General features: G+C 42.3%; 1 protein-coding gene across 3 annotated transcripts in view; it reads right to left on the bottom strand.

Moving 5' to 3' along the window:
- NETO1 (neuropilin and tolloid like 1) overlaps positions 1–22,108 on the bottom strand; it is a 103,801-nt gene that overhangs the window by 31,579 nt on the left and 50,114 nt on the right. For 2 of the 3 annotated variants that reach the window (XR_014529477.1, XM_083518703.1), the window contains exons 5-6: positions 3,772–3,813; positions 3,495–3,622 (exon numbers count right to left, since the gene is read on the bottom strand). The exons of the other annotated variant lie outside the window; for it this stretch is intronic. Coding sequence is in view for 1 of the 2 variants with exons in the window: in XM_083518703.1 (XP_083374829.1) it covers positions 3,495–3,622; positions 3,772–3,813 (170 nt within the window). In the remaining variant the exon portion in view is untranslated. The remainder of the gene's footprint in view (positions 1–3,494; positions 3,623–3,771; positions 3,814–22,108) is intronic. 3 annotated transcript variants of the gene reach the window in all.

The raw sequence follows: 22,108 nt of genomic DNA on the forward strand, positions 1-22,108 counted from the left end.
GAAATCCTGAGAATGTGTCCAAATCAGAAATCCTCACTTGCATTTTGTTCACTTTTAACTTCTTAGGATTGCCTGCAAGGATCGCCCTTGTTGCACCTGAAATTCTCTTCATTTGTTTGCTGTATGTGCACTCTTTTTCCTCTTGTTTATGTGGTGTGTGTTTTTAAAAGAAAAATGTCATTTGTGAGCAAGTGCAGCTATACATACCAATAATTCTGAGCAATATGTAAAAAAAGCAAGGACAGAGCCTGAGAGGAGAAAGAACTACATGTCTCTCTTCAAAGCTTAGATCAGGCATAGGCAAACTCAGCCCTCCAGATATTTTAGGACTACAATTCCCAACATCCCTGACCACTGGTCCTGTTAGCTAGGGATCATGGGAGCTGTAGTCACAAAACATCTGGAGGGCCGAATTTGCCTATGGCTGGCTTAGATACAACTTCTCCTTTGCAAAAGGACCAGAAGCCCACAATTCTATTGGAGTTGCAGTGGGCAGGAGCAGTGTGCTTAACTCTTTGTTCATAAACAATCTCTCTAGCTCTCCACCACCAGTAGGGAGCACAGGCCTAGAATCCATGATGGGAAGAAAGTGGCTGGGAGAGAGATGAAAGAAAAACTCTGGATGAGGGCTTTCCCTCCTGCCTTTTGCTCACCTGATGGAAAGTTCCACCTGTGTGAAGCAGCAGCTGCCACAGGGCTTTGAAAACACACAGCAGAGGAATAGTATATAGTTCTGCCCTGAAATATCTCCTCCTGATTGTGGAGACAACAACAACAACAACAAAAGTCCTACACTTCATCCCCAAAGGAGTTAACTGAGGAAGATGCACTAGCGAGTGCTTATTTAATAAAGTACAGACTTCCAGGCAGAGAAACTTGGGCTACACTAACAAGCATTCAGTACAAAAATAAAGAAAATTTTACTTCTACATAAAGGCAGAGAAAAGGGGAGCTATTTTTATATGAGCAATGTGGAGGGGGTGGGGGGGGGACGACCCATGGTACTATGGCATGTCTCCAACAAAAGCTTTAGCTCTGTTTTCATTATTTTCAGAGAAATAAACAAAAGAAGGCCCCCAGGCCTTGGTGCATCCTGTTTACTAGACCCTCAATTTTATTATAGATATTCAGGGCGGGTTTACCTATTCAGCCTTGTCAGCAGAAGCCCTGTGAAAGGACTTCCACTTGTGCATTGTTGCCTCTCCCCCCCCCTCTCTCCACTGCATTCCCTAAATTTGCTGGGTGGGGGAGAAGAAGCCCCAGAACACTGTGAGAAAGGAGGGAGTATCGATCCATTTGGCAAGCTGTAATGCAGATGGACTGATTGGAATGGCTCGATGTTGAATTCCAGTGTGTGTGTGTGTTTCGGCTCTTCCAGAACAATTAAAACTACTGGCATTGCAATCTACAGGTGAAGATTTCCAATCAAAATAACTAGAATCAGGCAAAATAAAGACCCCCAGAGTATATTTAAAATCAGCCTACCATAGAACGATTTATTTTGCATCACCTAGAGAACTTTGTGATATGTGGTGGTATACAAATGTCACAATAAATAAACAAAAGCACAACACCTGACTAATTAATCTCCATTTTCCATATAGTATGCCATCACACGACTACATAAGAATTATAACTTATGATAATATATATATAAGACTGATAGAAAATAATGTTACTGATTTGAGCTTCCAAATTATCAGACCTCTGCATGTCTACTTAAAAGTAAACCCATTAAGGAGAATGTGACTTATTCCTAACTACACATGCATAGGATTGCAGCCTTACAGGGCAATCATATACAAGTCTCCTCAAAAGTAAATCCTCTTGACTGAGACTGCAATCTCATGCCTCTTAGCTCAGAGTAAGCTCTATTAAAATATATGAAATTTACTTTTGTGTAGATATGTATAGGATTTTTTTGTTAACCTTTTTAAATTTATTACCATTGTTCCAGTTGATTAAATAAAGGCAGAGACAGAACTGAAAAATCAATAAAGTCCAGAATCCTTTTTCTTTTTGCCTTTTACTAGACATGTTCCGGATTTGAGATTTGAAAGTGGAAAAGCCTGTGATAAAAGTGGAACTGCATATTTTAAAAGAGGGCTTTGTGTTTACTATTACATTATACAAAATGGATCTGAGTAGTAGAAACAGACAAAGTGAGATACAGAGATTAGACTTGTTGCAAAGGCAAGCACACTCGTATCTACTACAATCTTTTTAAATGGTAGACACATGTCCTTGGTGCTAGACAATATAAATATTTCAATAGTTAAAATAAGGTGGTGGGACATTTAGCTGTGCAACTGTACACATTGGCTGTAAAGCAATAACAATGAAAGTTCACAAAAGGATGAGGTACACGTGGTCTGGTCTGCAACATAGCTCGATACTCTGAAGCACATACGTATCTACCACAACACACTCACAGACAAATTTCGCAGCACCAGGGCCACCCAAGACATATTGTTACGTGAACCACCAAATAAATGGCAGCTCCATATGCTAGGGAAGAAGGAGTGAGTGAAGATCTACATCAGGAACAAGGTAGGAATAAATATATTCATTGGCATCTGCTGCCCCTGTGGTTCCTGTCACCTGAGGCACTTGTCCCCCTGGTCTCATGGATGGGCCAGCCCTGCACAGCACTACCAAGCACAATTAACTGAGCTACCTACAAATCAGAAAGTCCTTGATTTGAGTCTCATTTTTCCCTTTAACTTATCAGGTGATCTTTGGCAAACCACTGTATATCATCCTCAGCTCCCCATGTGTGCTTTGGGAATAACATAAGTGATCTGCCTTGCATGACTGTTGGAAGAGTTACAGGAAACTGATTATGAAGTGCTTTGAATATTTTCTAGTGTTACAGAAATGATAGCCATCAAGGCTAGTAGCCATTGATTATGTTCTGCCTCCGCCGTCAGAGGCAAGTATCCTACTGGATATCAGCTTCTGGAAACCACAGGAGAGGAGAATGCCCTTGTGGTCAGGTCCCATAGGCATCTGGTTGGGCACTGTGAGAAAAGGACTAGATGGATCATGGGTTTGATCCAGCAGGCTCTTATTATGTTCCATTAATAAGCCATCTTTGTCCCAGTGATAAAATGTTACTCTTTAAGTGCTGGAAAAATGAGGTATAGAAGAATGAATTCCTTGCAAGAAATGGGGGGGGGGGGGAGGAAAAAGAAAAAGTGCATTTGCTGTGCTGTGAACAAACTAGAAGGACCCGCCTAAATCTAAAACATCCCTTTAGCTCAAAATGACCAATTTATTATACAGCCCAAATCATGCTTTAGAACACGTGACGGTTATTATTCTGTGTGGTGACAAATTGCTTTTCTGTCTTATAAAGGAAAATAACAGTTTACAGGTTCAATAGTGCAAGTCATATTAAGCAAAGCCTGTCTGTACAAAGTAATAAATGCTGTATTAGTAAAGCCACTTCTTTAAATTAAGTCCCCCAAATCAGAGAATGGAACAAGACTGACCTTGGATCTTGGTGGTGCTCGGATGTACCATTTACAATCAACTGCCTCGGTGTCCGAAGCTTTCCCTTCTTTCCCAATTTGCACAGATTCCACAATTCCTTCAGATCCTCCCATCTCAAACTCACAAACTGAGTAATAACAATAACAACAACAAAATCAAACCCAATAAAGAAGGTGGAGGGGAAAGGAAATATATATTTATATATAGGTATAGATATATATATCTCAATTAAAATTTGAAGACTTCCAAGTGTTATGAAACACTGAACATACCAACCTGGCAATGGTTTCAAAACCCCAAGGTCCTTGAAATCCGGATCTTAAAATAAAATTAAGGAAGAAACAATTAATTTTTTTCTTCAAAAATTCAGTTGCAAACTAGCTTAGTCTTTATTTAGGTAGCTGCCTGTAGAAAAGAGCTACTAATGTGCATTCAAGAATGTGACTTGCTTTTAAAGAACAAAGTCACCCACTGAAGGATAATGTAGCACAATAAATTGCTCAAACAAGCTGAATTTGATCCCCCCCCCTTTATATGAACAACTGGCTGTGATAATACGTTTTCCCTCCTATGAAAATAACACTTGCTAAAAGAAGACTTAGCATTAAAGGCCAGTTTCACCATTAACAGATTAGGCATTTAAATATATACCAACAATACAAATACAGTATGCTTCAAGGAACAAGAAAGTATCCTTCAGAATTTTACCCACTTTGTAGACAATGCTTTGTTTAAATGACAGCCATATCAGTTACAAGAGTTGCAAAACTTACTTTCAGCTTTCGTTTATATTCAGAGAACAGGTTACAAATAGTAGATGTTTAATCTTGATACAGGATGAATGCAATGATCAAAACAGGCACAGGACTGAAATGTACAAGATAAGGGATCACCAGTTCTGTAGTATTACAAGTGTGATTTTTCTTGGAACTTATGCTTCCACAGGAAGCGTTTGGAACAGGGGCAGCACTGATATGTAAAAGTCTTTTGAGACCACAAAGCTCCAGTGGCGTAGCGTGGGGGGTGCCAGGGGTGCCAGCCGCACCGGGCGCAACTTCTGGGGGGGCGCGCTCGCTGCCTCCGGAGTCGCCGAAGAGCCTCGGGCGCAGGCTGTAGCTGGCAGCGGCTCTCAGCGCTCGCCGCGGTCCCCGCGCGTCAGGGCCACGGAGGGCGCGCCAGGCAGCCCCTCCTCACCGACGGGCAGCGTTCGCCTGCGGGGCTCGGCCAGCGCGCTGGGCTGACCGCGTGGAGTCGCCGAGGAGCCGCCGCCGCCTGCCATGCCGCCCTGGCTGCTCAGCTGGCTCGAGGCTCCTTCCTTCCGGCCGGGTCTCCCGACGGGGCGCTGCGGGCGGAGGCTCCGGCACCAAGCGCCACGCCGCCCAGGCTCCGGTCGCTGTCTGGACGCGCGCAGCCCGCCAAACGCGCCATCGGCGGCGCTCTAGTGCCTGCGCGCCAAGACCGCCCACCCGCCCCGACGGGGCCCCCCCACCCGCGCCGGAGGCCGGCCGACGCACTGGCCCCAGAGCCTCCCCCTCCCCGCGCCAGAAAGAAGCCCCCTCCCCGCACCAGAAAGAAGCCGCGTCGGGACTAGCCGGGCCGGGGAGGGAGACCAAGAAGGCTGCGCCGCGACGCCCAAAGACGCACGTCTTGGCGTATTAATGACCATGGTTAGGTGTTAGGGGGCGCAAATTACTTGCCTTGCCCTGGGTTAGGGGGCGCAAATTACTTGCCTTGCCCCGGGTGCTGATAACCCACGCTACGCCGCTGCAAAGCTCTAACCATTTAATTGTCTTCTGATAGGGATTAAATGTTTAATTGATGCCTGCTGGGTCTCCAATTGGTCTCAAGAAAAAGAGTTTCTGCCAGGAATGGATCTAGAGCTTTCTGGTGTTATATGAGATAATGTGATGCTGGTGCTGAGATTTGCTAGCAAGGGTATGGGTTAAGAGGTTTTAGTGCATAGTGGAGAATCCTGTTGCCCATTACTTCAAGAAAGCAGGTGCTCAAGTTATGTAGCAAGGCATTCTCATCAATGACTGACAGCTTCAGAGACACAGAAAACCACCGATTTGCAAAAGCCTGGGCAGCCTCCAGAATGCTTTTAGAATGTTGTGAATGCTTTACCACTTAGAACTAATTTTATGCTTGCATTTTGAAATTGTTATAAGCAGCAACCAGGTTTCAGGATACAGCATGAGGGAAAAAAACCAAATCTGAAATATTTATAAATAAATATACATTTATTCACCTTTCCTCTTTGCAGGCATGTCTAATTTTTCACCTTCATAAGCAGCTATTCCTCTCCCCCCCGCCTCCCCCATCACACACAAAAAATTGCTGGCCTAGAAAACTTGACAGAAATCTACTGGGATTCAGCCTACTAAAATTGATGATTAATACTTTTTAATTGGTTCAATGAGTTTATTAACTTTACATTGTTTGTCACCCGTCAGAATTACACTGCAGTATGTCAGCCTTGGAAATAATGTTTCAAAATGTGCAGATAAAGAAAATGCACATGTGCAATTATAGAAATTAGATACTGGAATCTGTTTAAGTAAGAACATACAGTACAATGTGTTTATTGCATTTTATGCTTACTCTGCCTCCAAGCAGCTCAGTGTACCATACATGAGGCCATGCCGCCTCGGTCCTCACAACAACCTTGTGGTGTAGGTTAGGTTGAAAGACACTGACTTTATTTATTTATTTATTTCATGCAATCTAGATACCAATTGATTGTAAAACAAAAAACAAAAAACTCAAAGCAGTTTTGGTTTGTTTGTGTGTGTGTTTTTTTTAAAAAAGTCTTAACTCAAACCTCTCCAGTCAGATTCATAGCTAAAGAGGGACTAGAATCCAGAACTGCCCAAAAACACCACACTGTCTCCTATACCACCATCACTATAAGTACCACTGAATCCTCTTTTCCAGAAGCAGTGCTTAGTAATTGTAAAACTGTTTCCAGAGGGATAGCTGTGTTGTGCTATCATCTGTGGATTGAAACAACACAATGGGTTTTGAATCACACTACATGTGTGAATTGGCTTAGCACATGCCTGACAGAATGTCTGGTTTTTTATGTGAATGGCTGCTGTTAATAGCATCTGTACTTTTCTGCATTTCATATCCTTCTGACCTCATTGTTTACGTCTCCCAGCCATGTGTCTGTGCCCCCTGCTACTCACTTGATACTGAGCTAGATGGACCAATAAACTGATACGGTTCTCTGTGCAGCAGCCAAAGCCTAATTCTTATCACTATAGTGTGATTCCACAAGCCCACCCCTGGCCGGCTGTCCATTGTCCTCCCTGGCCAGGGGCGGGTCAAAGGCCAGCTCAGGAAGGTGGGTGGCACCCGCCCAGGTGAGCCTCGCTTAGTGCTGCAAACCCCACCCACCTGTGGGGAAGGGAGGGTGGATATTGACAAACATATTTATAGGAAAGATCATATGGTATTTTTAAAAAAGTTTTTTTTAAAAAAATATTTATATGCAGGTTTTGTGGGGGAAACCCAAAAAGTGGCTTACAACAATAAAAATTACAATCCAACATTACTAAAACCAGAATTCATAAAAACTACAATTATAGTATTCCAGCCTCTATTATAACAAAAATTAATCAGGGGACTCAGCTACATTAGTCAAAATATAGTGTTATGAATGTTGTAGAGCTAAAATAGCAACTCAATTATAGTTTCAATTGTGAGCTTTACAATGTTTTTTTGCAGAGAATATTCAATGCGTTTTTTAATAGCTGTGTAGATCTAGCCAGAAAAGGCCAGTTGAAACAAATGAGCATTTAAAGCCTTCCCAAAATCTGAAGTGTAGCTGTTCACTGTCAATGTGCTGGGAGGGAATTCCAAAGGTCTTGTGGTCACCTATCTCACAGATCTGGGAAGTAGATACATAACGAGGGCCTCCGACTTAGATATCAAGGTCCACCCTGCTACCAGAGTAAAGGGGACATACCACACATATTCCTTAAAGATAGGTGGTGCAACACCAAAGTGCACTTTTCAATTACACCCATCCTGTGCTAATAAAGTGGGAACTAGGCCATTAATGCCACTAGTCGGAACACTACTATATCCCATTCACTGAGCATGTGGCTATGTATAAGATCAGACCGTCTATTTTCCATACCTTTAACAGCAGAGCTACTTATGAAATCCTCCTCTGCTGAATTTCTTTCCATATTTGGGATTTCAAAATTACTGGGAATATTAATACGAGGGGAACTGATTAATTTTGGTATCTGGGGTTTTCACTAAAACAAGTGCACATAAAAACTGGCTGATGCTGCCATTTTCAGGGGACTAATCTGCTGCTGTTTTCACATTTTTGCAGGAAATATGATATACTCCCATGGTGGGGATAGCCAATGTGTTGCCCTCCAGCTATTATTGGATGACAACTCCCATCAGCCTAAGCCAGAAAGTCCAATGATTAAGGATGATAAGAGTTGCATTATGTAATATATGCATTACAGTGGTACCTCAGGTTACATACGCTTCAGGTTACATACGCTTCAGGTTACAGACTCCGCTAACCCATAAATAGTGCTTCAGGTTAAGAACTTTGCTTCAGGATGAGAACAGAAATCGTGCTCTCACGGCGCAGCAGCAGCAGGAGGCCCCATTAGCTAAAGTGGTGCTTCAGGTTAAGAACAGTTTCAGGTTAAGAACGGACCTCTGGAACAAATTAAGTACTTAACCCCAGGTACCACTGTATTCACACACACACACACACACAAATATCTGGCATTTGGCCAGATCTGAAACAGCTATGACCCAAGAGGCCAGATCTGAGTCACTGGTGTATCCTAGTGGGAGAAATTAGATTCTATGCAGGCAGACTCTTAGGCCTCACTAATAATAAAGTCTGCTTTACCATTCACTCGGTTTTCCATGAGTTCCTGCATAAGCAGCACAAAACAATACATATCTACAACCACTTCTACAGGACATCATGTTGGATACTCCTGTCCATGGTGCTGGAATGCACCATGAACACCCTCCCTCTTTCTCTTAGAATGGCAATGGCTCTCACCTGAGAGGTGCTGGAACTGAGTTCTGACAAGTTCCCCCTGTAAAAAAGCCTTGCTCCTGTCCTACAGGAAGGAAAAACTTGTCAAAATAGTTTATTCAATGGCTCTTGTCAGAAGGTTATTTTTTGTTTATTTATTTATTTACTTGTTTTTAAACTCTGCAGTGGGTCAGGGTTCTAGCTACTGGAAAAGAGTAACAACCAGAGTGAAGAAATGTGTCAATTGCAAGGAAACTGTGGTTGTCCTATCTTATAATAGTTGGAGGTCTGTTAAAAAATAAAAAGGCAGGAGAGTAATCTGGGTTATAACCTGACAAATTTGCCTGCCTGCAGTCCATTAACAGGAATACATCATGGCTGAATCCTGGCCTACAGGAACTGCATTTCCCCCCTCTAAGTTTCCACTGCATAATTATAACTATTTCAAGCCCTGACAGCTCCCGAGAGACCAGCACGGTAGTCATGCAGTTTGTGAACATCTGCATTGCTGTATCAATGGTGAAATATAAATAGACAGGGAGACATCACTGAGTGCAATAGAAGTCAACTTTTCCACATCAACCACACAGTAAAGGAAAATACCACTGCAGCACATGTGAATATATTGGCCCTCAGCACCACAGCAGGATTTTACTTCATCTAATGAACTGCTTAGCAGTGAGCATAGCACGAGATAGGCAGAAATGAAGGCCTGACTATAGACTGGCTCACAATGCCATCTAGTCTCATCCTGGTACATCGCAAAAGTCTGCTGCTCTGACTTACGGGCCACCAATGACCTAACATATGCAACAATGACTTCCAGTTAATAATGCCACTGAGTAGGTCAAGAAGTGGCCACGATGATGAACTTATCTGACTTGCTGCATAATACATGCCTGAGGAGTTCACCCATCATCAAAAGCAACCAAAGTCAGAGCAAAGGCTCATTTGTCCCAGCAGGGCTTTAATTAAATCCTCCGTCTGGAAGCAAGGAAGCTGCTTGGCCTGATTTTCAAAGGCATTTGTAAAATATGTTCGTTATTTTGAGGAAACAAACCATAGCTGCCCAGAACACTTTTTAATTTTTTTGCCGTTTCAGGACTTGATGTTATTGCAAAAGGCTATTTGTTAAAACCAAGGATGCCTTGAACCCTATAAAAAACAAATCCAAAACAATGCCTGTAAGCATAGACTGGTAAACTAGGGAAGAAATTGCATACAATATAGCTAATTACTTATGGTTGACTTGCTGTGTGCAATTCAGTTAAGTACTGACCATAAGTCATTTGATGTGGACACACCACAAAGAGCCCTGGCCAACTGAGAACTTTCCAGTGTATAAAGCCATATAAAACATGTATTTAAAACAGGTGTTTTTAAGCACTACAGCAACAATAATGTACACTTAGGGTTGCCATACTGATTGATTAGTTGGGTTTTATCAAGTTTTGATTGACAGTTCATTTCTAGGCTCAATTCCAGCTGTTGAACCCAAATAGGCCCCAAATATCTGAAATACCACTTCTTTCTATATAGGCCCTTTAGTGTGCTAAGATCAATGGAAAGGGTCTCTTGGTAGTTCCACTGCCCTCAGAAGTTTGGGTGGTGGTGATCCAGGAGAGGGCATTCTTTGCAGCAGCCTCTAATTTGTGGAATTCCTTCCCCACAGAGGTATGTCTGGCACCTTCATTAGAGTTTTTGGTCTATGCTGAAGATAAACCTATTTACCCTGGTAGATACATTCTGTTGTACCATTAATAGGTCCCAATTTCCATTGTCCTTTTTTTTTAAAAAAGGAAGCCTTCACCCCTTGTAGAATCAGAAATATAACACCAAATATACAGAACCTATTCTGCTCACCATGGTTTTACCAGTAGTGATGTACGGAAGTGAGAGCTGGACCATAAAGAAGGCTGATCGCCGAAGAATTGATGCTTTTGAATTATGGTGCTGGAGGAGACTCTTGAGAGTCCCATGGACTGCAAGAAGTTCAAATGCATCCATTCTTAAGGAAATTAGCCCTGAGTGCTCACTGGAAGGACACATCGTGAAGCTGAGGCTCCAATACTTTGACCACCTCATGAGAAGAGAAGACTCCCTGGAAAAGACCCTGATGTTGGGAAAGATGGAGGGCACAAGGAGAAGGGGACGACAGAGGACGAGATGGTTGGACAGTGTTCTCGAAGCTACAAACATGAGTCTGACCAAACTGTGGGAGGCAGTGGAAGACAGGAGTGCCTGGCATGCTCTGGAGTCACGAAGAGTCGGAAACGACTAAACAACAAATTCTGCTCACTCATTTTGTGAAAATGAGCCTACTCTCACCAAGCATCATTTTTAGCTGATTAGTAAAATCACAGCTATGATTGAAATTTAGGGGGGCAGTGCTAGCTGTGTGGTTTTTAAAAAGTTGTTTAAAAAGGCTGGCAGATCAGGGGTTACTTGAGTCCGGTTACTATGATAGGGTGAGAGAATACAACTCTGCAGACTAATCCAGTACTGTTATTTAGTCTGTTTGGTATGCAATAAGATTTACTGGCTGCGTACACACCATATACATAGCTGTCAAGTGTCCCTTATTTGAAGGGACAGTCCCTTATTCCAGCGCCATGTCCCGCTGCTGTCCCTTATTGATGGATGTCCCTTAAATGTCCCTTAAATTATGTCCCTTAAATTTCAGAGGAAGCAACTCCTCTCCCTCCCTCCCTGCCAGCCAGGAAGGAGGGAGGCTCCAACTGTGTTGCTTGGCTGTGTTGCTCACCCAATAAGAAGTCTAAGAACGACTGTGGGGTGGAGCTTGCATGCCTTGTGTGTGGCTAGTTAATGCAAGCTGAAGGGGGTTTTGAATGCTGGACGCCGGGGAGCCATCTTAAGTTGAGGCTGCATAGGCCTTGTGGTGCATGTGATTCAGATTCTATTCAGTTGAACCTCTGGTTACAAAGTTGGTTGGACAGTGTTCTCGAAGCTACCAGCGTGAGTTTGACAAGACTGCAGGAGGACAGGAAGACTGGAGTGCCTGGAACAGGTGAGGCTGCAGGTCCCTTATTTTGGCTACTGGTCCCTTATTTTCAAGGCTGCTGGTCCCTTATTTTCAAATCTGTAAGTTGACAGCTATGACCATATAGCATATTTAAATACAGAATATTCCCCCCCCCCAAGAGTTCTGGGAACTGCAATTTCCCCTCATAGCACTATAATTAATGTTTTATGTTTTATTATGTTTTTATATCTGTTGGAAGCTGCCCAAAGTAGCTTGGGCAACCTAGTTAGATGGGTGTGGTACAAATAATAAAATTATTATTATAAATCCCAGTGCCCTTCACAAAATACAGTTCCTGGAAATCTATTGGGGGATGTGCTTTAAATGTATAGTGTGTATTCAGATATTGTGAATGTATGTCAACCCTGCAGTCCAGACCACTGTTATTACTCTTGACATGTAAACAACCCAGGGAAACTGGTGTCTGTAGATGCAGTCGTGACCTTGAAGTCTTCCCTAGCATTCCCAAAGTCTCTAAGCCCCCAACCCCAACTTATTGCCCCTTTGCTTATCAGGTGGTGAGAGTTTACTCCCTTGAAAAGTACATAGCTGAAGGAGGAAGTTGGAAGAATGGCGCCATTTTCCTTTCTCTTTCAGCTCTCTGTGATTTTCAAGGCTCAGATTAATTCTACTGGATCTGACGTTTACCCATGTCCCTTGGAAAAGCGAAGTTTGGGTGCATGTGTATTTCCTGTATTTCATTGGAGGAGGGCTGTTCCAAGGAATGGGGGAAAGATGTAACCAGAGGGGGTGATGTCCAAGGCAATGACTCAAAAATCCAAATTTGTCGAGGGACCTATGAGGTTGGCAAACTCTCTCTTAGCCTGGCCTTTTAAGAAGAGCAAGTTCTCTAGTTCTCCATCTTGTCCAAATGGAGAAGTCATGTCTCCCCTCCTATACAGATGCAGAAGAAAGACTGGCAGGGAAGTTGGACAACTTTGACAATCTTCTTCTTCTTTAGTGATCACTCGTAACTGAATAAGATTGTCTTCCATAAACATGGTTTTAACAGTGAGTCCGTAAGTGACTTTTGAGGCCAATTCTGGATCCACACGTCCTTCCACAATGGGGACATTGGTTTCCGGGCAGGAGTTGATCACGGTGTGGATTTTCCTCTTAGCACATTTCTCCCTTGCATCCTGAGTTTGAGTGTCTTCAAAGCCCATGACACCTTTGGTAAAGACTGTTCTCCAGTTGGAGCACTCGCAGGCAAGTCTTTCCCAGTTGTTGGTGTTTATACTACATTTTTAAAAATTTGCCGTGAGACAGTCTTTAAACCTCTTTTGTTGACCACCAGCATTACGCTTTCCATTTTTGACTTTTGGAATAGAGTAGTTGGACAACTTTGACAATAGTGAACAATGACAGTCCCATCTCCCAGTTTTCCAAAGATGTTAAGGTCAGTCTCCTGAAATACGTGCCTGCCTTGTGATTCGTTCAGCCTAGCAACTTGTCCCTCAAGGCCTCCTGGGCACACAGGATCATAAGTATCAATACGGTTCCTGTGTTCTTTTGTCCCTCATCCACCTACCATCATCAGAGGTGGCCATAAGAATGTGTTTTGCTACGTTATGCCTAATATGTAATCAGAACAATATTCTGGTTTGGTGTTTTGTTTTGTTTTGCTTCTGCTTCTGCTTCTGCTTCTGCTTCTGCATAGGTGTACACAGCCACTACTTCTCCATCGTCTATCCCTCCTCCTCTTTTTATACTCCCCCTTAAATAAATTGCTTAGTTATATTTCTAGGCACACTCAAGGGTGGTTTGGTTCTCCCTGATCCCAGACTGCTTAACTTGTCTACACTGATGGTATAAATTGCCTGGGAGATCAGGGGGGCTGAGGGACTGAAGCAGCCAGGTAGTACACTTAGAATTTAGCAGGCAGTCTCCACTACTCCCAAGTAGACCACTGTGGCTCAATGGGACTTCAGCACCCCTAGGCCTTGGTGCAGTGGGCAGTGGGGAGGACAGAGAAGTAGGACAGGTTACACATTGCTAATGAGCTACCCCACTGGGTTGTCACTGAAGTGTGGTGTTGCTGTCCTTCACAATGCCAAGCCATCTGATTTTATTTTATTTTGCTGATAGAACTTTTCTGACATAAGTCTGGGTTTACTGCCTACCTACATAACATTTAACAGAAGATTCTGCCATTTTTTAAATTAAACAATCATTCATTTTCAACATGGTATTTAATAAGAAGAACAAAATGCAATACATAATGCTAATTTCTATGATGGAGCTTCTTCCTACCCAAGAGAGATTTAAACTTCCCCAGTTATATAAATCTTTTCTTAGTTCCTGCATTAATTTAGAGTGACTGTATTGAATTAAATTGTCCAGGTCCTGGAACTGGGGGGATTTTAAGGGCCGATTATTACCCACTCCCAATGCTACCATTAAAAAGCTTCACAGTCCCCCATCTGCTGCATTTCCCTAAAAAAACCCAAAACAACAACAACACACAAGCAGAAACAACCACATGTGGTTTGTCATAATTGCTGAATAATGCTTTAACATGCTGCAACAGAAATTTCTACCACTTCTCCCCTTTTGATCATTTTCTAACAGTGCGGGGTTTTTATTTACAGCCAAAAATACCTACCACAAGTACCTAAGAGCACAGTAAAGTCCTTTGAAATCAAGCTACCACTCAGTTGCATGCAGAAGTGTCTTGTTCAACTGACCTAAGGCAACCACATATCATACTTTTATCCCAGCAAAATCATACCAACTGTCTCCCACTGTTGTTCCTCAGAGCTAGTATTCAGAGGCACACAGCTGTCCTGACTAGCACTCATAGATACATTATGAGTTCATGAGTGCATCTCACCCATTCAAAAAAACCTGAAGTGTTTTCAGAGGAAAGTGAAAAAGATGGTGAGGAGGTTGAAGGCAAAGCCCGGTGGGAAATGGCTGATGTACTTGCATATGTTTATTCTGGAGAAGAGATGGTTAGAGGTGATGCGGCAGCTATCTTAACATATTTGAAGAGCTGTCACATAGATGATGGAAGTAATTTGTCTTATGTTGCTTCCGAGAGTGAAACCCAAACCGATAGGTTCAACTAACAAGAAAAGGGATGTAGACTAAACATTAAGAAGAACTTGCTGATGGTAGGAGATCTTCATCAGTGGGAAAGGCAGTCATGGAAGGTGGTAGACTCTTATTTGTTAGCTTAGCAGTTATTAATCAGAAGTTGAATGGCCACCTATCAGGGATGCTGCATTGGCAGGTGCTTTAACTAGATGACCTCTTAAGTCCCTTCTAATTCTATGATAAGAGCTGTTCAACAATGGAACAGACTCCCTTGGGTAGTGGTGGACTCTCCTTTTTTGGAGCTTTAGTTGAGATTCCTGCATTGCAGGGGGTTGGATTAGATGACCCTTGAGCTCCTCGCAACTCTACAATTCTATGATTCTATAAGTTATACTCGTAGCATAGTAAAGGTAAAGGTACCCCTGCCCGTACAGGCCAGTCGTGTCCGACTCTAGAGTTGTGTGCCCATCTCACTTAAGAGGCCGGGGGCCAGCGCTGTCCGGAGACACTTCCGGGTCACGCAGCTAGCGTGACAAAGCTGCTCTGGCGAGCCAGCACCAGCGCGGCACAGGGAAACGCCGTTTACCTTCCCGCTATAAAGCTGTACCTATATATCTACTTGCACTTAAGGGTGCTTTCGAACTGCTAGGTGGGCAGGAGCTGGGACCGAAAGACAGGAGCTCACCCCGCCGCGGGGATTCGAACCACTGACCATGCGATCGGCAAGTCCTAGGCACTGAGGTTTTACCCACAGCGCCACCCGCGTCCCTCACTCATAGCATACCCATCCAAATAAATGGACATGAGTATGAAGTCCAGCCTTCATACACTGTAGCCATAAGCAATTATGCTGTGTACACATTTAAAGCACCTTTTCTCTCCCCCCACCCCCTGGCAAAAAAGAAGAATTATGGGAACTATAGTTTGTTAGATCTCTGATGGTTTTTGGCTTAGCTTATCTTCCGAACTAGGACCCATGCTTAAACTCCCTTCTCACTAACCATGAACTCTCAGTAACCAAAAGTCCCAGCTCAGAGGACATTGGCTTAACTCAGTATGGCATAGCATTAAAAAGAATAACAGCTGTGATCTCTTTTCCAGGAGCCTTCACCTTTTCAAAGCCTTCGGAAGCCATTGTTTGGCTTCCTGTGCCTTGTGAACCAGTCCAATAGGAAACATAGTGCTGCCATTTACTAATATTAATGTGATGTGCTCCCATCATGCTGCTGTAGGGACCAAAATAGTTAAATCATTTAGTTAAGTTGTCTTGAAGAGAAACTGCTAGGTTGAAAGAGGGCAAAGCCATGTTTGATGTTATTGGAAGGGAGTAAGCAGGCTAATGTTACAGATAAGGAAACATTCAGAATCATCAGGAGACTTGGAAAATGCAACAAATCATGCTGTAGATGCTTCAAAGAGAAATGCAGATTAAGCACTCTTGCATAGCTGGTGGTATAAAATATGGTAGCAACAAAAGGGACTAACTGCTCATGTCAAAAGGTGTAAATTGCTAATTGGTTAGTGTCACTTAAATGATGCTTTATGGCTGAATAAACTAACATAATGAAGGGGGGGGTTGATGATTTTACACTGCTGTATTTATGTGCGTACTGAGTTTAATTCTATTGTAGAGACTTCTTTATAGTGAGTTCTACTTTGCACATGCAATCAATAAACATCATTGAATTCTTTATCTTGTTATTAACCTTCAGTAAAGGAACCTTCTAATTTCCCTTACAGTTTACTCCAGCATTCACAGACTAACTCACAGAGCGGGACTTCATTTTTATTATTGTTGTTTTTGTATTATACTTTACAAGGCAGAAAGATATGTGAGACATGTAGTGGCCACAGCTTAGTCTTTCTTGCAACAGCTAGTTTCATTATTTCATAAAAGAAATAATAATCCCCTCCTCCGGTTCTTAAGGAAGGAAAGAAGATAACTTGAAGTTTACTAATAAGGGATCAGAACCAACTTTTGGGTTGCAGTTTTGCAGGGTAAGGTTGCATTATACTAATTCCGCTGGGTTGAGAATCAGACCTGACACTTTACACTTCAAAATGTGGGAGGGGACACATAGGTATCAAATAAAAACTGTACAGAAAAAAAGAGAAAACATTTGTGAATGGCTGCTTAGTAATGCTAACGTGGAATTTTTAAAAGTATCAAGGCATGAAGCTTTTGATGCAATGGGAGCGGTAGGTTACACATTTAAAGTACAGCCATTTTAGTTAGAAGTAGCTATTTCTGACCTACATTCAACAGTACTTAGCAGCATCAACGGCTGGTTCAGAGCCGTAGGGACAACTGAGCTTGGCTCTCCCATAGTTTTAAAGAATGGAAACTGTGGGCAGAAAAGATTAAGGTCAGGGCTACTAGAGCAATCGAGGTGTGGAATTTTAACCTTTTTCCTTCCTCAGTATTTTCCTTGTAGAAAAATGTGATCTGTGTGTCACGCACCAAGGAAAATGCTATCTGTATATCACCTAACAAAGTAAACAGCAGTAGGAGGAGAGACACATATTTCAACTAAGAGCATGCTGGTGTAAATTAAGCTGTTGTAAAGAAACCCCCAACCCAAACCCTGTTCAGCGGTGGAGCATAAAAATGCACATCCTGTATCAGTGGGGGGAATAACATGTTTAATATTAAGGGACATTGCTTTGCAAAAATGTGTTTAATAAGAGTGTTTTGTTTTTGTTTATAAAAAATGCAAAACTGATGTGGAAATGTAGAGAACTGAACTTAATTTAAAAAATAAGAAACTGAAAGAAATTGAGATGCAACAGATGGATCAGGGCATTGGACTCTACTCCCATGCCCCATTTTTATTTATAGTGTGTGTGTGTGTGTGTGTGTGTGTGTGTGTGTGTGTGTGTTTTGTTTTGTTTTGTTTTGTTTATTTGTGGATCGAGGGCCCGACCCCGTTATGTGAAATAAATACACAAGGACACGTGATATAAGGTTAATGGGCAAGAAAAGGCCACAACTTTATTGATTACAGCAGTGAAAAGGTATTGGCTTAGGCATTGGATGACTATAGGTGGTGGGTTTATTCAACAGTAGGTGGAGCCTGTTGATGCTCATCCAACTATAGGCTCACCCCCTGATGTCACCGAGGGTCGTGCCATGGCCTCCCGCCAAGCAGGCATCGGACGGAATACACGACCGCCAGATTCCTTTAACGGAATAACCCACGGTAGATAGCATAGGCGATGGCCACACCTAGCCCTTGACACAGCACAACACATGAATCCAATGCCTAACCTACCCACCAATACCACAAAAGTTGTGACGATTGCTACGAGGTAGGCGAAAAAACCAAAAGGCCTAATGCCAAATGGAAAAATTCCTACCAGGCCCCCCAGCCAACCAGGGCGACCAACCTAAGGTCCATAGCAAGGCCAAAAACCTATACCCTGAGCTAAATGGGAGTGGAGGGTGGGTGACTCGCTGAGGGACGACGACGAATGAGGAGGAGGCGGAGCTAGCACCACAGCATTAAGCTGCTACACACGCCCCCCGGAGGCACCTGGTTGGCCACCTCTGGTGGGCGTGTGCGCCAGCCAGGTAGGAGGGGAGGGGGCTAATGCCCCCTACCAGGGGCGGGGCTCGGTCTCCCGCCCACAACCACTCCCCTCTCTTCCAGGGAGGAGAGTCTTTGCTGCCACCAAAAAAATACATGGCATCTTAGTGGGGCAGAATGCTTGGGGTGCCAGATCAGGGCTTGGCCACCCCTGCCCTAGCACATGTCTAAAAACATAGGAAGCAGCTGCCTTATACCAATCAGACCAGTGGTCCATCTATCTCCTCATTCTTTATACTGACTGGCAGTGGCTCTTCAGAGTTTTAGGCAAGTTTTTTCCAGCCCTACCTGGAGATTCCGGAGATTGAACCTACATACAAGGAAGATGCTCTGCCATTGAACTAAAGTCCTTCCCCACAGCTCAGATACATTATCTGTTAGTTGTGCTGTCTAACAAAGGACTGCAACAAAGTAAATCAATCCCAATTCTACTGGGAAGGAAAGGGGTGAGGAAGAGCAGTGGTTGTTGTAGTATGTCAAAGTTTTAAGTTACTACTGATTTCACTAAAAGCAAATTTCCCAATTTCCAATTACACTTAGCTCCTTCCACAAATCAATTAAACTGGCCTATTTGGATTTAAGCTGATTCTACAGGCTACAGTGGAACGAATTCAGCTAATTCAAGTATCCAGTTTAATTGGTTCGCGGACCAAGCTGGATATCGATAAAACCCCATCAAAAACGTTACTAGAGAATCAATTATAATAATTATTTTCCTGCAGGAACATGAAGTCCTTTAAACTGGCAAGGACAGACTATCCTGTTCCTTTTCGCCTTTATTTCAACGTTGAGGATTGAGGTAGTGAACGTTAACCTGAGAATGAAGGAAGGGTGGAAGGGATTGATGAGCAGCAAATCGTATCCACTCCAAAGTATGACATACAGATGAGGGTGCAAGTGGATGCAAAAAGGGGGTGAACTGGGCATTTATTTCAACAAAACCACCAATTCTGCATGCTAAGGAGGCAGAAAAATAGTAGATTAAGGAGCAATCCTATGCACAATAATGTGATGTAAAGTAAACTAGTATCAGTTAAGAGTAGACCAGATCCAAACCCTGTTCAGTAGTAAGACTCCTGCTGCTGCTCTGCCTAATCCTGGCTACTGGGTGGGCACAAACCTTTAAAATAGTGGTCTATGCCAGGTCGCCAGATTACATGACTGAGCTGAACTGGCTGGGATCCAGCCAAAGTCCTCCCTTTCTGTCCCACTACGCTCCATTTTGGGGATCTACGCCAGCCTTGCTCACCCAGCTTTGAACCAGGATGAGCAAATTACACTGGTGTACTAGCTAAGATGGGGATGGGGACATAACGCCAGCTGAGCCATGAATCAGTCAGCTGAGGTAGAGATCCACTGCATCCTAAGCAGCTCATCCTAGTGGGTCTTGCTGCAGGATTGCCTCCTTAGTCAGATGCCAACTCATGGTTGGAACCCAAGCACACCCAAACCAAACATTCTCATGTGTGCAAAAGACATCTATTTTTGAGTTAGACTTCTAACACTCTCATTCCAGCACAGTTAAGCTGAAGTATGTACTAGTATTTTAGCCAATGTTAGGCTTTTCAAATACAGTTTAAATCCATGCCCTTCAACTGAACAGGCTGCACCAGACTTGAAAGCTGCTATTTCAAAATCAGCTGTTCCAAAAGATCACTATTGGGTCAGAAGAGCAAATAATTTCAAGAATGAATCAATCTGAATTAACGCATTGCTATTCCTGTTTCAACAGATAAGACAAAAATCACAACAAAATGTTTTAATTATCACAAAGCTATGAGACAGGTTCCTTTTAAGATTGCCTTTCAGGTCCCTGAAAGGTTTCTTTTTTTGTTATTAATGTGATTATAACTCATATCAATCAAAACACTATTAACAGGCCTAAGAATTCAATCTGACATACACTTTCTGTAAATTCTCAATGTTGCTTACTTTCAGGTTAATATAAATAGGATCAGACTGTATCTGTATAGAAACCAGAACATCTATGATTTTCAGGGTGCACAGTTAGCACTCATGAGCTTGTGACCAAACTCTACTTAAAGATTAATTGCTTTATTGATATTTATCTATTGTCAATATAAGTTCTGGGGCCTTTTTTTTAGTTCATGGAAGCTTTACCTATATATTAATAAATACTATAATAAATAAGTTTTATTGAACTCAATAGAACTTACTTCTGAATAAGCATGCATAGATTTGCACTGCTTATGGAATGTTTCAAGAGGTGGCAGAAAGACATTTCGAAATTTGTCTGGCAGGGCAAAAAGCCCAGAATTAAATTTAAAATATTGACAGACGCTAAAGAAAGAGGGGGTTTTGCCCTGCCGGACTTAAAATTGTACTATGAGGCAGCAGCTTTTTGCTGGCTGAAAGAATGGATGCTCCTCGAGAATACAGACATTTTGGACCTGGAAGGTTTTAACAATGCCTTCGGTTGGCATGCATACCTATGGTATGACAAAGTCAATAGTGCCTTTAAAAATCACATTGTTAGAAAAGCACTGTTTAATGTTTGGATAAGATATAAAGATCTGTTGGAAAACAAAACCCCTAGATGGGTGTCACCAGTGGAGGCTAAAGCAGTGAAGAAACTCAATATGGAGGTCGGATGGCCGAAGTATTGGGAAATTTTGGAACAGGATGGAGATAAGTTGAAATTACAAAGTTATGAGAAATTGAAACATAAAGTACAAAATTGGTTTCAATATCATCAAATAATGGAATTTTTCAAACAGGACAGGAAAATTGGTTTCCAGGTGGAAAAATCAAAACTAGAGACTGAATTGTTAGAACCCAATACTAAGAATTTATCAAGAATGTATAATTTGTTGCTGAAATGGAATACACAGGATGAAACAGTCAAATCGGCTATGATCAAATGGGCACAGGATGTGGGTCATAACATTATGTCAGCTGACTGGGAATGGTTATGGAACACCAGTATTAAATTTACGGCATGTAATGCCTTAAAGGAAAACATTATGAAAATGGTCTATAGGTGGTACATGACCCCAGTCAAGCTGGCAAAAATTTATCATTTGCCCGATAATAAATGTTGGAAATGTAAGGAGACTGAAGGTACCTTCTATCACCTTTGGTGGACATGCCCAAAGATTAAGGCTTTCTGGGAAATGATCTATAATGAAATGAAAAAGGTACTTAAAAGTACTTTCCTTAAAAAACCAGAGGCCTTTCTCTTGGGCATTGTCGGCCAATTGGTGCCAAAGAAGGATAGAACTTTCTTTATGTATGCCACAACAGCAGCAAGAATACTCATCGCAAAGTATTGGAAGACACAAGACCTACCCACTCTGGAAGAATGGCAGATGAAAGTGATGGACTATATGACATTGGCCGAGATGACAGGCAGAATCCGTGACCAACGAAAAGAGACGGTGGAAGAAGAATGGAGAAAATTTAAAAATTATCTTAAGGACCATTATAAACTTAATGAATGTTAAAGGGTTGTGGTTTTTAGAAACAAAGGGATACAGTGTTATAAGGCTAGAATATGAAGAGGATTAAGAGGACAGAGGTTGGAAAGTAACAATTGGGAGTTGCTATAAAATTATGGACATTGGGATGCAGAAAGGGGGGGTATGGGGAAGTCCAAGAAAAAAGGTTTATGAAAATATGCTATGAAATTATACGTGTATGTTTGTCTATTTAAGTGTTTGTTTGTTTTTTAAAAATTTTGTAAAACCAATAAAAATCTTATAAAAAAAAATAGATTTGCACTGCTTAACATCTTTGAGCAAGGTATTTACGGGCAGATCTACATATTGCCTTGACAAATCCATTCTCTCAAACAGTGATTTGCTAAGATAATTCACAAGATGTTTCCCTTGACACATGGCTGGGCTAGTTCATTGGATCTCACCTTGGGGAAGATGAGTAACAACAGCATTGCAGAGG

This window comes from Podarcis liolepis (genome assembly GCF_965112155.1).
Source record: "Podarcis liolepis genome assembly, chromosome: 8".
Lineage (NCBI taxonomy): Eukaryota > Metazoa > Chordata > Lepidosauria > Squamata > Lacertidae > Podarcis > Podarcis liolepis.